Source organism: Erpetoichthys calabaricus, chromosome 3 (genome assembly GCF_900747795.2).
Source record: "Erpetoichthys calabaricus chromosome 3, fErpCal1.3, whole genome shotgun sequence".
Lineage (NCBI taxonomy): Eukaryota > Metazoa > Chordata > Cladistia > Polypteriformes > Polypteridae > Erpetoichthys > Erpetoichthys calabaricus.
This window is the reverse complement of record NC_041396.2, coordinates 224,338,953-224,355,639: the sequence shown is the minus strand read 5'-3', so window position 1 is coordinate 224,355,639 and position 16,687 is coordinate 224,338,953. Positions and strand designations below refer to the sequence as shown.

At 38.4% G+C, this 16,687-nt stretch overlaps 1 protein-coding gene across 1 annotated transcript in view; it reads left to right on the top strand.

Annotated features, from left to right (window-relative positions):
• Positions 1-834: 834 nt before the first annotated feature.
• The window catches only part of faxcb (failed axon connections homolog, metaxin like GST domain containing b), a 38,438-nt gene continuing 22,585 nt past the window's right edge, over positions 835-16,687 (top strand). Inside the window, exons 1-4 of the mRNA XM_028797847.2 lie at positions 835-1,464; positions 6,250-6,385; positions 9,506-9,702; positions 15,461-15,678. Of these exons, the coding sequence (XP_028653680.1) occupies positions 1,202-1,464; positions 6,250-6,385; positions 9,506-9,702; positions 15,461-15,678 (814 nt within the window). The 5' untranslated portion in view covers positions 835-1,201. The remainder of the gene's footprint in view (positions 1,465-6,249; positions 6,386-9,505; positions 9,703-15,460; positions 15,679-16,687) is intronic.

Sequence of the window (16,687 nt, the reverse complement as noted above, 5' to 3'; positions counted from 1 at the left end):
GTCAATTTGCTTAGTCTGCTTTTTGCAGTTATAGAGAACAGAGGTAATTCTGTCAGCATTAAGTGAAAGGCAGGAATCCATCATGGATGGCCAGTTTAGAGACCTTGGTCAACCTAACCTGCACATCCTTTGAGATATGGGTAGAAACTGGAAAAAGTGGAGGAAAAAAAATGTACACAGAGAAATCATGGAAACTCGTGTTACACATGAACTCAACGCTCCCGAGTTGGAATTCAATGCTATTCACGGCACCTCCTTATTTCAATTTTTAATTCTTTTAAAACTCATTCTGGTATGCTAATGTTGACCTTTTTTTAAGAATCTGATTTGCCGTGTTAAAAAGACCAGTTTTGGTTCTTGCCAAGACAATATACTGCATGTTAAAAATCAGACAAGACATGACAAGGCTGCGACATACAGTATTGCTTTCAATCCTCAGGTATCACTTTCTGTATGGAGTGTGCATGTTCTCGCTATGCTTTTCTGTCAGTAGCGTAGTTTCGTGAAAAGTCCAGAAATTCGCATACAAATACACTGGTGACCCCACCTAAGGCGGTCCCATTCTCATACCTGTTAGGCTCCACTTCCACGTTATCTTGCAATGGAATAATTAACGCAGAACATTATTGAATAAGTTGACGAGATGTGTCAATACAGATACAACTGCAGGTGGCAGCTGCTTTAAAGTTCGTTAGGAATTTTTAAATCTAAATAAATATTCGTAACATTTGCATTGAAAAACTGAAATCAACAGCAAGTAATACGATCGAGCGGCGTAGCCCCTTTCGGGAAGAGTGACGCAAGCGCATCAGTGGCGCGCGCCTTCTGCTGCTCCCGAGAGGCGTTCTGCCGGTCGGGTGGCCGTTGGGCTCCTTGGGAGCTCGTGCACAAACATTAGCGCTCCGCTCCTTGCGGCTGTGAGAACACCGCGTCCGTCCTGCTGCTGCCGGTGTAGAACACAAGCAGTAGCACCGAATGACATCACTGCTTCGCGCTGGAAAACACAAAAGAGTCTGGGTGACGCTGCGAAGGATGCTGAAAATGGGACAGAAACCGGCAGCGGAGAGCAGCACGCCGCCTTTTCCTTTTTCACGTCTTGGACCGCAACTGCGCTAGCTTTAAACAAGAACACATCGATGTATCTTTTAATGACGCCAAAAAGCCGAGTTTTGCGGATCTCAGGTGGCCAAACGGACAAAGAATGTACTGGGGTGTTGGCTTTGCCTCTTCCCGATCTTGTGTGGTGGATCTGAGCAGGAATCAGAGCTTCTCCTTCGGGCTGTGCAGTGGCTCGGATGAGCACTATTCCTTTTACGGCTACATCGTCACTTTCCCTTTGCAAGACTGCAGCAGCATCATGTCTGGCCTCGGGTCGGATTCATGGTGGAAGAAGACCTTGTATCTAACGGGAGGAGCGCTGCTGGCTGCGGCTGCCTACCTTCTGCATGAGCTGCTAGCGGTCAGGTAGGGTGCGAGCTGTGGCCACATATCTATCTATCTATCTATCTATCTATCTATCTATCTATCTATCTATCTATCTATCTATCTATCTATCTATCTATCTATCTATCTATCTATTATAATAATAATAATAGTAATTCGTCAATAATAGACAAACTAAACAGGAAATCACTGCAGGAAAGATTGTTATTGTAATTCAGGTCACATGACTGATTGTTATTAACCACACCAAGCATCTTCCCATGATGTCATCTCTGTGTTGCTAAAACATAAGTTAGGGCCATTTCTTGCAAATCCTTTATCCTGCTTAATCTGCCCATTTATGCATGTCAATAGTAAATGGACAAAATAACAGAAATCTAAGCAAAATGCTGTAATTATAAGACAGGTCACATGACCGATTGTTGTTAGCCACACTAAACATGTCCCCATCCTGACATCCCTATGATCTCAAAACAAAGAGTGCCATGGGCATGTCTCTTTATTGTAACACCTCATCTACAGTATGTCCCAATTTATAGTCTATCTATCTATCTATCTATCTATCTATCTATCTATCTATCTATCTATCTATCTATCTATCTATCTATGACATGTACTGTATTTATTAAGATTCCACCAGTAATTAATTTGAAATACATTGGCAGAAGCAAAGGTCTGCCACGGTTTGTTTACCTTCATGAGGTCCTGGCCCAACCATGACTGCATTTCACTTGACTGTTGGCTGTCGCGGAAGTCACTGTTGAGCGTACATTACCTCAGTCTGACTTAATGGAAGAAGGACAGCTGCTACAGCTTCCTGTTTTAATTCCACCAGTGGCTGATGTGGACAAGAAAAGGTTCTTCACTTTCATGGTGTGGGGGTCAGATGGCTAAAACAAATGATTACAAAATGTCAGTCACTATCCCGCTTTGAAATTTAAAATAGACAAGATGAGATGGCATCTCACTTATTGTACTTGTCTTTTTGTATTCTTAGTACTTTCTTCTAAGATTTTTCAAACTGCCTTTTCTCATTACAGGGAGAGCACACATGCGTGATCTTTATTGGATGTCAGTTTTTTCTTTGTAACAGAGGAGCATTTCTGATGAGAAGGATAAATTGAAAACCAGTGATCAGAACAGGCAGGAGGAACGCGTTTCTTTATTTATCATTACTATTGTGCCCACTTGTGGGTTTCTTAGGCTGTGCATCACCTTGAAGATCCCTAACTTCATTGGCAATTGGCTGGAGTTTAATTTTTGATTACATTTCCTGTATACAGTGTGACAGAGAGGACTCAGAGGGGATCAGAGATACAATGTGTCATACACAATGCCAGATAGCAGTCGAGTCATATAGGATGCCCTACTAGAATTCCCTTTACTAGTAGCCTTTATGGGTTTGCTGATCTAAGAACGCCAATAATAAATAGATAAAATAAAAGCAAATCAGAGTAAAAATGGCTGTTCTGATTCAGGTCACACCCCTGAGTACTGTTAGTCACACTAAACCAATTCTTACCTTCTACTAGTGGGTGGTATATCTCATTATTATTTAAGATACTGTGGAACTACTCACAGCCAGAATGTTAAGTTAGAAGAAGTACAGTGGGGGTCAGATTGGTTGTTTGCTGAGTTCTCCCGGTTTGATAGATAGGAACAGGGAGGTACTTTATGCAATATAAGCACTGCTGCTGCCTATTATAATAGACAAGTGATCTGTGGGTTGCCTGACTGATTAAATAGATGTTGGCACTCAGGACTACAGATGCACCTTGGGCCACTAAGTGAAGTTCTAGTTGGACATCTCAAGAGTTCCAGAGGCCAGACCTTTCCCTGAAAGAGATCTGGTAGTTTACCTGGAAAAGCCTCCTTTTGACCTATTCTTAGATTAACTTTGAGTGGGGAAGATTGTTGGTGGCAAAAGCTTGAGTGTTTGGAGGTAGAGAGACAAGAAGTCACATGATGGAGAATTAAGGAGCATAAGGTATGTGAGTGGAAGGTGTTTTGTGATATCTGAGGTGGGTAGGCACCCCACCTGGCAGAAAGGGGTACAAATCCTGTGTAGTCAGGCAGCATAGTTATGTTTTATTTTGTTTTCTACACAGAGTACCATATTCCACATTGTCTTAGTCTCCTAATTATCTTATCATTGTTGTTGCTTAAAAAACCCTTTTTAGTTCTTTGGCATCCTTGCCATTAACGTTTGAGTTGAGAGATTGGCTAAGAGCAACCCTGTAATTTACAATAGTAATTCCGTATTTCTGTAGGGGGAATGATGCACCTCTAGCATGTACCTTTTGTTCTTTCCTTTTTTATAAGTGGAATTAAGATCAGCATACACCCATCTAGATTGTTGCATTGTTTTTTTTTTTTCTTATTTCAAGGTGTACTGTGTGAGATGACCAGCCAGGATACAAACCAAACAGACACCGGCAGTTCGAAAAAACACACATGTTTATTATAATTTGTCCCCAAAGTCCAAATCCCGCACACACATACTGCTGCCAACACCACAACACCCTTCCTTAGGCCTTTCAATGTCCGTGGGCCGCCCTTCGTCTCCTGACTGGAGCTTCGTCCGACTCCAGCTCCTGACTCGAGCTCCTCGAACTGTAGGAAGGCGGCCCCCTTTATAGTCACCTGGACATGCTCCAGGAGCTCGCTGACGTTCTTCCGGCGGCACTTCCTGGTCTGGTGCAAGTGCCGCATGAGCACCCGGAAGCACTCCGGGTGTCCCTGGAAGGTCCTCCATCAACCCTCCTAGGTGTGGAGGAAGTGCAGATATCCCGGGCTCTATGAGGCTCAGACGCCCCCTGGCAGTGGCCACAGGTCCCAATGGGCTTGAGCCTCCACACTCCGCCCCTGTGGTGTCCACACTATCCAGGGCGGTTGCCCCCTCGTGGCCCGGGGGACGTATAGTCTGCCTCCCGATCCTTCCAGGCATCCCAGCTGGGTCTGGGCCCCAGCCTCATGCCACAAGTGTTTATAGTCATTATACTGTCCTGCTATGCTTTTATAACTCCTTGTGTAATTGATAATTTGTCACATACAGATTGTTTTCATGTTTGCTACTTCCTGCTGCTAGATTTACCGGTAATTAACTCTGGCATTGTGCATTGTGGTAGAGTGAAACTCTAAAATGAAATGTGATGTGAGCCTAGTTTGCATCCTCTTTAGTTTGATAAAGTTGACCAAAGTAGTTTTCTATAGCAAACACTACCCCAAAATGCTCTACAAATTAAAAAACAATAATTACAACTGTTTGCATTGTGAAAAGATTGTATACAACACATGAAAGCAAAAAAAAAGAAAAACATTTCCATTGGTTTCAGAGGTGAGTTAACTAGAGCTCTTCTGGACTGTTGACGTTGCGACTGTGAGGAGTGTTTTATTGATCCCCGTAAGGCTTGTGACAACCATGTGACCACATGCATTTTTTTACAGTTTGGTCACTAATAGGTCACTAATAGACATTATAGTATGCTGATATCCATGTGGGGTTCAAAGGGCAAGCATGGCTATGTATTATGCTTACATTTTGACATTTATAATTATTTTGGAAGACAATGGGATTTATTTCCCAGTCTTCCTTTAATCCTTTTATCTCAATTTGATTGAATCTTGCCTGCTTTGTTGTACTTTTTGTACACTTGAATTGTTAAAGTTCAAGTGGGACATGAGGCAAGGATCTTAATAATGGTCCATTTTTTCTGCACAAAATAATCACACATACTGTACTTACTCTCATTCACTGATCTTGCAGTGAGTAGAGTAGTATATATTATGGAATAAACATACTGTACCTGGAGATCATAAAAGAGTTGGAGAAAAAACACTCTCATGATTTGTTTCTTAGCTGCAAAAGGAAATAGTGCCAATAACTAAAACATGACTGATCTGTGCTGGTGTGAAGTCCCATCGAGATACCGCTGAATCTGGTAAAAAAAAGTTATTTCTTCTGTTTCCTCCTCTCAGCCCTTCCATTCTTTTGTGGGCTGTTTTTTACCTTTTTCTGGGAAATGTACCAGATTATTTGCAAAAATATGTGTGCCCTTTAGGTAGTTATATGTTTTTAGAGCTCTAATTAAGGTTGTGCTTCTTCATTAATGGTTGGACAGACATGTCACTAAGACCTCCAGTTAGTGACCTCATCCCCATTTAATATGCCCTTAAAATGTTTCCCTGTATCAAAGCAATGATGAATCCCCACTATTAATATGACAATATGTGTAAATTATTTTCATCAGCTAATGTTATAGATAGATAGATAGATAGATAGATAGATAGATAGATAGATAGATAGATAGATAGATAGATAGAGTAGAAAGTACTTTTATAGAAAGAAATATAGAAATGTTATAACAAACAACAGCAGTGACCCCCCAAATGCACACAAGAATTACAAAAAATAAGAAAAATGTCTCATTTGGAAAATGATAAGACATGAAATTCTGAAAGAGCCCCATTTGTGTTTCTTGACATGATTAAACAATGACCAAAATATTTTTTAATATACAGTATGTTAAATTATATGAAACTCACTCGATGATATAACCACAATAGAAAAATGCAATTATTGTATTCTGCCATGTCAATTATTTGAGGCAAGGTGTTCTCTTTCTTTTTTATTCCTTCACATACACAAATTGCGTTAATAGTCCAAGTAAGTGGCCATTTAAGAGTGGGGTAAGTAGGTCTGTAAGATGGGCATGTTGAAAAAATACAAAAGTATCCTGTTTTTAATGCATTGCTTAAATAGTTGCAGTAATTCTATAATTCATTTATTATATTTTTTGTATGCAGAAAGGAGCAAGAGGTGGACTCACAAGATGCAATTATTCTTCACCAGTTCTCAAGGCCGAAAAATGGAGTTCCCAGCTTGTCACCATTTTGTCTGAAGATGGAAACGTATTTAAGAATGGTGGATTTACCTTACCAGGTATACCTGAAAGATTTTTGACTTTACTATGATTATAAGATAAAAAAATTCCTTCAAAATTTGCGTAAACATTCATTAGCAGGCATTCAGTATGTCCTTATTTTAAAGAATTTTGGCACCCTCTTTAAGAATTGAGGATGTATAAATGTACGTATGTAAAACATACAAAAGAAATTACCTGTGAAACAGAGTGCGCAACATGTCTTTAATGTATTACCTTCCATTGTTTGTTTTGCCTTAGATTCTGCTTTATGAATTTCAGTTGATCCAAGAATAATTAAACTGAGTATTTAATCAGTGTAAGAGCTGCACAATATTGTTTCCACGCTTATATAAACATGTCTACTTTAATATCAGTCAGGAGTACACTGTTAAGTTTGTTGCTTTTTCCACCCATCAGTGTTCAGAGATATTTACTCCTAAACATAATTTTTACCTAATTAATTTACACCATTTTCATTGTTCCACAAATTTCACACCGTTAATAGGTTAACTCACTTTGAAGTTTGAAGAGGTTATTGTTTAGCATATATTATATTTCAGAAACCAGGCTATCAGCCTAATTCAGCTTAATGCAGTGGCTTATTTATATTGTTAAAGTAATATTCCATGTGAAAATGATTATTCTTATATAAGTCACTTACACATTTCTGTTTGTAATGATTACTGAAAAAATCTTTTATCTTGGAGAACGGAGATCATAAAGTTGATGATACAGCAGTGTTTAATGGAGGCTGAGTGGGTGCCAGTTTTGAACAAAAGCAAACAATATTAAAACACCTATCAAAAAATATCAAGTTACTTGTGTCAGATTACCCACCTGGCATTTATCCAATCGTAAAGCCCACAATGTCGAAATCACATACATTATTTTTAAACTGCTTCTGGAAATTTAGAGTAGTGCACAAATGTAAGTGAGTTAAAAAGGATTATGCTTTTAAGTGTAGAATTTGCCTCTTCCCCCCTTTCATTGGTGAGGAGTCTATTTTTCAGTTCTGACATCAGTATCACAATATCCTTTGAAGGAAAGGGATAGGAGTTGATTGAGTCCTTGTGGAGACATACATTTCACTGAAACTGTCACTGATTGTGCAGTTTGCAAGTTCTTTCCTAGTCTTCAATGAATTTCTTGGTATGTCCCAAGGATATGCAGAATTTGTTGGTCTCCCTAAAGTGGACCTTGTGTGTGTGGCTGTGTGCATAATAGGCTCGAGGCCACTGGTACTTTGAACTATTACTGTACATTATGCATTTCGTAATCACATAGTCTGATAATATCTGGACAGAGTGTGAGGACAGCTTATTTTTACTTGTCAAATATACTGTATCTTACACATTATATAGTTCCACATTTCTATTAATTTCATATACAGTCTACAGTATTCAAGAGTGGGCGTGCTTGAGCAGACTCTGTGTACTCTGTAATAATTCAGTGCCCTGTCCAGGGCTGATTGTTATATTGCGACTTATGTCCCTTTGAACCCTAATGTACGTCCAGGAAATGGATGAATGGCTGGATGAATTAGAACACACATGCTGAATTATATTTTTGCATTTTAAGTCAGTCTATTTACAGTAAGTGATTCCATCAAGATGTTTGAATTGCCTCTGTGAGTTAACTTCTATACACTCAGTGGCCACTTTGTTAGGTGAACCTGTCCTATCTATATTAAAATTAGTATGATGTTTAATGTAAAAAAATCTGACTGTGGTATTATTGTTGGTGCCTTACAATGTGCTTCCAGCATCTCAGACACATTTCAAATTCTGGGTTTTCATGCATTGCAGGCTAGAGTTTATAGAGAATGGTGTGATAAACAAAAGAAAGCATCTAGTGAGTGGCGACTCTGTGGATAGAAATACCTTGTTAATGAATGAGGTCAGAAGACAATGGCCAGTTGAAATTACAGTGGACATGTGGTCACCAAAACTTGTTTATTTTGTGACATACAGATAGTGGGGTCAAAATGTAGCATAAACAGTACAAATGTATTAATCAATTGTGCCTTGTGTTAACAGTCTTTTATTACCAGTTGAACGTCTGTCTATCTAAGATAAACAGGAACTGTGTGATCCTTGTTAGCATGGACCAAAATCCCTAAGAAATATTTCCAGCACCTTGTTGAATTCATGCCTCAAAGAATTCAAGATGTTCTAAAAGTCCTAGGAGATATACTGTATTTGTTACTCTGTCTATCTTGTTGGCTTCAGCCAATAGTTAAATATTCGATAGATAGATAGATAGATAGATAGATAGATAGATAGATAGATAGATAGATAGATAGATAGATAGATGGTCTGAAAACACACCAGAATGACTAAAAAGAAAGAAAACTTCTTTTCACAATGAGACATTATGCAGGCATATTGCTGTTCGTATTAAAGCGCCCCAGTAACATTTCTTGACATACTTCTTCTGAATGAGTTATTGGCTGAAAGCACTCAGTGTTAGTGTGTCACAGAGAGGATGTGTGGCATTTTTCATAAAGGCACTCCGTTTTGTTTTAATTCTCTCATACGCTACTGCCTCCATACGCTACTGCCTCCAATGGGTCCTGAGCACATCGATAATTGACCCAGCCCTTCTAATTTGCTTGTTAATTCGGTGAGCCTCTCTTAAACTGATGTTACTGGCACAGCACCCCATAGCATAGAAAATTGCACTGGCCATCGCAGAGTTGTAGAAGATGTGAAAGTTGTCACTTTTCACATTAAATAAACACATTCTATTAAGGAAAAAGAGCCTGCTCTGCCCTTTCTTATATAGTTCTTCTATGTACTGAGACCAGTCCAACCTGTTATTGATGTGGACCTCTAGGTACCTGTAAAAGTGTACCACCTCTACATTCATTCCCTGGATAGTGACCATACATAAAGGCTCTTTGGTGCTGCAAAAGTCAATACGATGGAGATATTATTTGGAACACCTATAAAAAGGGAGGGAAAACAGTGAAACAAATAATATATCAAACAAAAAAAACAACAGTCTTTCTTCTCCCATCTTTATTAAGTACAGTATTTTCATGTATTATACTTTTTGTCATTTCATTGAAACTGTTTTCACAACCAATGCCACTGGTCCTTGCATTAATTTCAGACTAATATTTATTATTCTTGCAGAATTATTTTGATGGAAAACTTTCTCCTCAAGGAAAGATGCCTTGGATTGAATACAATCATGAAAAAGTATCAGGCACTGAATTCATTATTGATTTTTTAGAAGAGAAACTTGGAGTTAACTTAAATAAGAACCTCAATGCTCATGAAAAAGCAGTGTGTAGAGCTGTTACTAAAATGGTAGAGGAACACTTCTATTGGTAAGTAATGTTGTACATTTTTATGCCTTAGACTTCGTAAAGAATGTATATTTTTGGGCAGCCTATCTTTTATCACTCTGTACAAAACAGTATCCTAAGCACAGTGCGCCATTTAGCATTTATATTAAAATCACTTCCTGTTAATGATTAAAGTAAACATTTTACGCTGATCATTCTGATATACAAAGTGCATTGTATCAGGGATGAGCTAACAATTCATGCATCTCCAGCATGATCTTGGTGCTAATATATTTACTTTTGTTGGATGGGAATGGTGATGCACAAGTATGCCAAAGTAGCTTTATATTTATAGCTGAAAGTTGTTAACAGTATGTTCAATTATTTACACAAGCATTTTCTTTGACCTCTTTGATTAAATCCATGCAGTGCACCAAGTTTAAGGGTGTGTGTAGGAAACACATACAGTATATGGTGAAGTGCCCTAGGAAAAAAAAGAGGACAGAAAGGAGAATAAAAAAGAGAATGAGAAAAGAATGAGAGACAAGAAACAAAAGAGCAACCACTTGTCATAAGACTGGTTTCACAAGTAATTTTCCTTCTAAGGAGGGTAGGATGGGCAGCATCAGCTGTTTTGAGCTATAAAAAAGTGCTGGACTGACAGCTATAGAGGTTTTGTGGTGTGGCTGTATTCAAATCAGCTGTGTTTCTGTGAGTAGATGAGAATGGAGGACACAGGACCAATAAGAAGACAGGAGGATCCAAATCATAGCAATATCAGTTTTGAGTGCAAAAAAACGGGAGAGTTGCAGGACATTGACCGAGGTGGCAGTTCAGGTCTGCGGGGCACTTACTGAGGTGGTAGAATGGGATATGGTTGGCTGCAAAACAGGGATACGTTGTGAAGTCCTGATGAGAGGAAAAAAGGAATACATCATGAAGGATTTCTTTGGATTGTAAAGTATTTATGTTCTGGAAATATTTATGGTGCACACTCAAAGACACTGTTTTTTATCTGTGGACACAGTTTAATTTTAAGAAAATGAATCTGTTAACTGTGAATGCACTGTTGCACTTTTGGCACTTTAATTCTTTGTTTCTTAATACACTTTTGCGCATATATGAACTGGAAGTCTTATCTGTCTCCTCACTTGCCATGATCCATCTCAGTTCATGAATATCAGATGTTCCAATAGGGGTTGCTGCCCACTGGCTGTGGGTATGGGGCATCACAAAAGGCCAGAAGGGAATCCCATTTGTCTGACAGATTAGTACTAGGCAAGATGCTATCACATGTTAGTTTGAATTCTGAAAATTGCAAGAACTTAAACCACTGTTTTAGATTTTTGAAGCTAATATATTGTGTGAGAAGCCAGTGCATTTGAGCCAAATAAAAAGTGATTTGTTAATTGAGTCAGTCAAGATTTCACCAATAGATGGCGCTAGTAACTGATAGAAATATTATCCAATAGATAGCATTAGTATCGATTAGAACATTTAATTTACGATTATTTGAAAAATTTTCAAGACTAAAAAGTTGAAAATAATATATAAATCACTCTTATATTAAGTTAAAAAGTGTACTAAAATGTAAAAATTAAGTCTCTCATACATCACTCGCAAAATAAAAGCGTGGGTGTTTTTCATCAATCAACATTCAAAAAATACTTCTTAAAATCTTAGCAAAAGCGCCCACCTTTAATTTTACGAGTGATGCATGAGAGACTTATTTTTTACTTTTTTTTTTTTAGAATCTAGCCACATTAAGCAGGTAGTAGAATGATGTCTTCCCTGTCGCAGAGATGTAGATTTTAGAACTCGGAATGTTGTCAGAAATACCAAAAATTGTGGTGTTATTGAATGATGATTAAAGTTTGCAAGTAATTCATGTTTTCCACTTTTGTCTGAGATTACACAAAAGCAGTTCAGTTTTGTTTATATTGAGACAGGCAGTGAGCTTAATTATGTCTGATATGCATCTAGGGCTACCATTCATATAGATTGAAATAAACCTACATATAAAGCAAGGTATCATTCTCAGTGTGTTCATGGGCTGGCTCATTGCCATGATCAGCCCTATATCTTGGTTGCACCCTTTTCTTTGTTCACTTTCTATTACAGTATTGGTCACTTTAATCATTAGGCAAGGGGTAAGGGTAAATAGTGTAATGTCTTACACATTCATCAATTCACTTAACAAACCTGTGAATTCCAGTACATAGTAACAGGTAACCAAACTTATCCCCACTACACAGGGTGCAATAGAGTAACCAGCCTTGGATATTTTGCTAATTAATGAGTAGGTGTACTCATGCAACCCTCCACATTTTTCCAAGGCTTGTTAGAGGCCCCAATTAACCTAACTAACATTTATATCTTTTCAATAAAATTGAAAATCAGAGTACCAGAAGAAAACTTCACACAGAAAGTGCCCAAATCAAGTGCCAAATCAAGCTGTGGGACAGCAATGCCAACAATAATAATGCTTTATCAGTTATGATTTTGTATTAAATTTAGGAATTAACATAAATGGCACATCTTTGACATATGGGTGTCCAAGCCTTTTGTAGACATGTTCAGGCTCTATAGAGGCAATACCTTAACTGCAATTCTAACCTAAGACTCTAGTGTTTTGAGGTACTGGACTGCTGAGGTAGTCAGCTTACCGCCGAAAATTCAAAAAATATTACATACTAGCTGGCCCAGTCCATGATAAATTGTGGTCTATTGGTCTAGTGCTGCGATATAAGTGCAAATGCACCATCTAATTAAAATAATTTCAGCAGAGGGTAACTCCACAATACCTCGGACAACATGCTCAGTCAAGGACATTATTTTCGACACACCCGTTCCAAGGTGTTAGTCATGTATGCTATTAGAATGCATTGCATTTTTAATTCCAACTAACAGTATAATGTAATAAAGGAACATTTAAATAGAAAAATATAAAGACTGATAGAAGAAGTACTAATCAAATTGGAGATCACTGACTGTCACGCAGTGGGAAGTAACTGACACTATGGGGTCACAAACTCTGATCCTGGGGAGGCCAGCTATTAGTTTGCGGATTGCCATCTTTTGAGCAACATCAATATTTTCAAAACCAAACCACTGCCATGTGAGTGAGAATAAACCACGTCTGGCAATTAACTCTGACGACTTAGATGGCGAGGCTGTTTTATCATCTGGTGCTGTTTGTTCACTCATTTTGAGGCAGGGAGCGATGCTAACTTGCGGCTTGCTGGATGTGCACGCCTACGCAACTCGCTTTGCGCACGCGCAGTGGTCTATACTGTTGCATTAGTGAATGAACTCTGTGTTTCTTTTTTTTGCAAAATCGAGTTACATACTCGATAATTTAATCTCGCACATCGTTAAAACAGCAATTAAGATATAATCGTAAACGATGTATATCGCACACGCCTAGTGGGAGTTCAGGGTGATGTTTGTAGATAGGTGCAAAATTGGCTCAGACACAGGAAACAGTGCGAGGACCCTTATCAGAATTAGCTGATGTTAAGAGTGGTATTCCACAGGGGTCAGTGCTACGGCTGCTACTATTTTTAATATGCATAAATTATTTGCTTAGGAATATAAGTAACAAGCTGGTTAAGTTTGCAGATGATACCAACATAGGTGGATTGGCAGATAATCTGGAATCCGTTGAATCATTACAGAGGGATTTGAACAGAATACAGGCTTGGGCACATTTGTGACAGATGAAATTTAGTGTCAGTAAATGTAAAGTATTACATGTAGGTAGTAATACACAGTGGGAGGTCAGAAAATCGAAAGTACACCTTATGAGAAGGATTTAGGAGTCGTAGTGTACTCTACACTATCAACTTCTGGACAGTATTCAGAAGCCATGAAGAAGAGAACAGAATGTTAGGTTGTATAGCAAAATGTGTACAGTAGAGTATAAGTCCAAGGAGGTTATGCTCAAGCTTTATAACTCACTGATGAGGCCTCATCTGGAGTACTGTGTATAGTTTTGGTCTCCAGGCTACATAAAGGATTTCAGAGAAGAGAAGAGCCTTTTCTATTTAAGCAAAAAAAGATTAAGAGGAAACATGATAGAAGTGTTTAAAAATATGAAGGGAACTGGTACAGTGGATCAGAACTGTGTTCAAAGATGCTTTTAGTGGTATCATCACTGCCGAATGTGTCTCTCAGAAAATGACATGTCTGAGGCATGACATTTCAGAAAACACATAGGAACCTTTTTGTATTTCACATTTCTATAAAAACAAAGAGAATGCACTATATCATGAAGCCCGTATAGCAATATGTAATATATAATGTATAAATTAAGAGTATAGTCTCATGCCTAGAAAGGGTAAATCATAGATGCTGGGAAAGGTGGTTAAAGGACAGCAAAAATGTGCTTTGCCTCAGGCAGCATTATTTCATGCACTGGCCCTGTTCTAAGTATAATGCCATTGATCAATCAGGCCCACCGATAATCACATCCTCTGTGAAATTTATGGAGTAGTTGCAGACATTTTTCTAAATACGCCATCAAATAAACATTGTCATTATAGGGAGGGCCATTAGAAGTACTCCCGGGTGCAATGTAAAAGAAGCCTGCTGCCTTCATTCAGGGAGACAGAGTCAGGTGGTGGAGGACAGTGCTTTCTGGAGGAGCAGAGAAGGCAGTGACAAAGATAGAGTGACAGACAGAGAAGAAGACAAGAGTATTGATGTGTGCTGATTGTGCTTTTATTTGTATTGTGCTTGGTAACACTGAAAATGCTTACAAAGAAGAGTTTCCCACATTAAAAACTCTTTCTACTTTTATGCTTGTGTCCAGAGCTTGTCTGTGTTGCACATTTGGGGAGCTGCAGCACCCCTACTGGCCACAATTTGCATAGGGACAGTTTCTCTTGATTACTGACATTTACATCTTGCCTGAAGAAGGGGCCTGAGTTGCCTCGAAAGCTTGCATATTGTAATCTTTTTAGTTAGCCAATAAAAGGTGTCATTTTGCTTGGCTTTTCTTGACATTTAATTGGAATTTAAACTGGTAGTAATGTAGATTAATGCAGTTGTCAGGATCAGAGAAATCTGCACATGAGTCCATTGCCATAGGTATGCCTGAGTAAACAGCAAACACACAGAGTTACAGATGGAATGAATATTAATGTAAATTCCTGAAAAAATGTAAATATTGGTTCATACACTGAATAATAGATACACAAGACAAGTGATTTGTGAATATATTTGGAATACTGGGAATTTTCAACAAGTTTTCGGATACAATACTTGAATAGGAATTGACAGGGCTCTATTAGGTTAAATTGTCTATTGCTTACACAAGTAATCATATTGTATATTTACATGGCACATTTTTCAGGTAAAGAAGTTCAAAATTCTGGCAAGACTAAACTGTGGAAACACGATAGTTTTGAATTCAGTTTTAAATTTTTCCTACTGAAGTGATCTTTCATAACTGTCAATGTGTTCTGCCACTGATGACTGTAACTTTTAAGTGAATTTTTATGCTGAAGCTGGATATATCCATCCATCCATCCATTATCCAACCCGCTATATCCTAACTACAGGGTCACGGGGGTCCATCCATCCATCCATCCATTTTCCAACCCGCTGAATCCGAACACAGGGTCACGGGGGTCTGCTGGAGCCAATCCCAGCCAACACAGGGCTCAGGGCAGGAAACAAACTCCGGGCAGGGCGCCAACCCACCGCAGAAACTGGATATAATACATTAGAATGAAGCTAATATTGTCAACTGACATATTTCACTTTTTTTTTTTTTTTGCTATCTTTCAATTTTCAGGACCATTGCCTACTGCCAATGGGTTGACAATCTGCATGAGACACAGAAGATGCTGTCCTTGACCGGCCCTCTTAGTGATGTTTTGAAGTGGATTCTCAGTCACCTCACCAGAGGCATTGTGAAAAGAGAAATGTATGGTCATGGAATAGGACGTTTTTCCCAGGATGAAATCTATGCACTGATGGAAAAAGATATGCGAACTCTAGCAACTCTGTTAGGTAAGGTTAACAGAAATTATTTAGTTTCTTTTGTGATGTTAATTTTCTGTAAGCACAACATATCAATTGTTATTCTAATTTATTATGATAGCTGTAGCTTAATATTTTGTGCAAGACAGGGAAAAACCACAATATCAACTAGAGATAACTTCTCCACCACAATGTCAGGAAACATTAGTGAATGATTTTTTCTAATTAGGAGAAAACGTTTTGGTAAATGATTGATTAATTGCAAAATGATGTATTAAACTTTCCACTTGCTGAAGGCGGTTATGAAGTAGTGCCTGGCAGCAAGAAGTTACCAGGAGCAAGGTCACCAACATTTTGGCACTTGGCGTGAAAAAGTCCCTCATAAACAAGCTTTTGGGGGAAAAGAGTGACAGCCACACTGGCAGAAGGACAGAAGCACAGATCCTTTGTTTGATAGTGTGGGAGCACAGGGACTGCTAACAGAATAGACAGACTAGAATAGGTATTATAATATGGAAAAATTAAAAATTTAGGAATAAATGCTGGTTCAGCTATGTGTTGAAATGTTTGTTTCATTCACATTTTGGTGGAAAGTATTAACTTGATGTTGTGTCCCATTAAGCAATATTGAAAGGATTATTATGCATCATAGGATTGTTTCTTCAATTTTTAAGTACATTTTATACTGCATTTGCACAGTGGTGGAGTTTAAAGGCTCATGGCTAATTTAACTTAGATTTTATTGTATTTTTGCAATAACAGAATCCTCATTTTTAATTAATTTTACTTTACCAGCCACATTCTAAGGTTCAGCAGAAGGAGCTGTTTCACTTCTGTCCCCAACATGCCATCCTCTGTTTTCATCTGCATATCAGAAATACATGGCAACAGAGTTGTAGTAGCCTTTGTTCTAACTTGGGAAATCCAAAATAAATCAGAAAGGATGTGAGAGACAGAGCGAGAGGGAGAAGGTGTGATAGTGGTTACAGTATTATATTATAGCTGCAGTTATCAGGATTTGACTTCTTCATGGCAGATT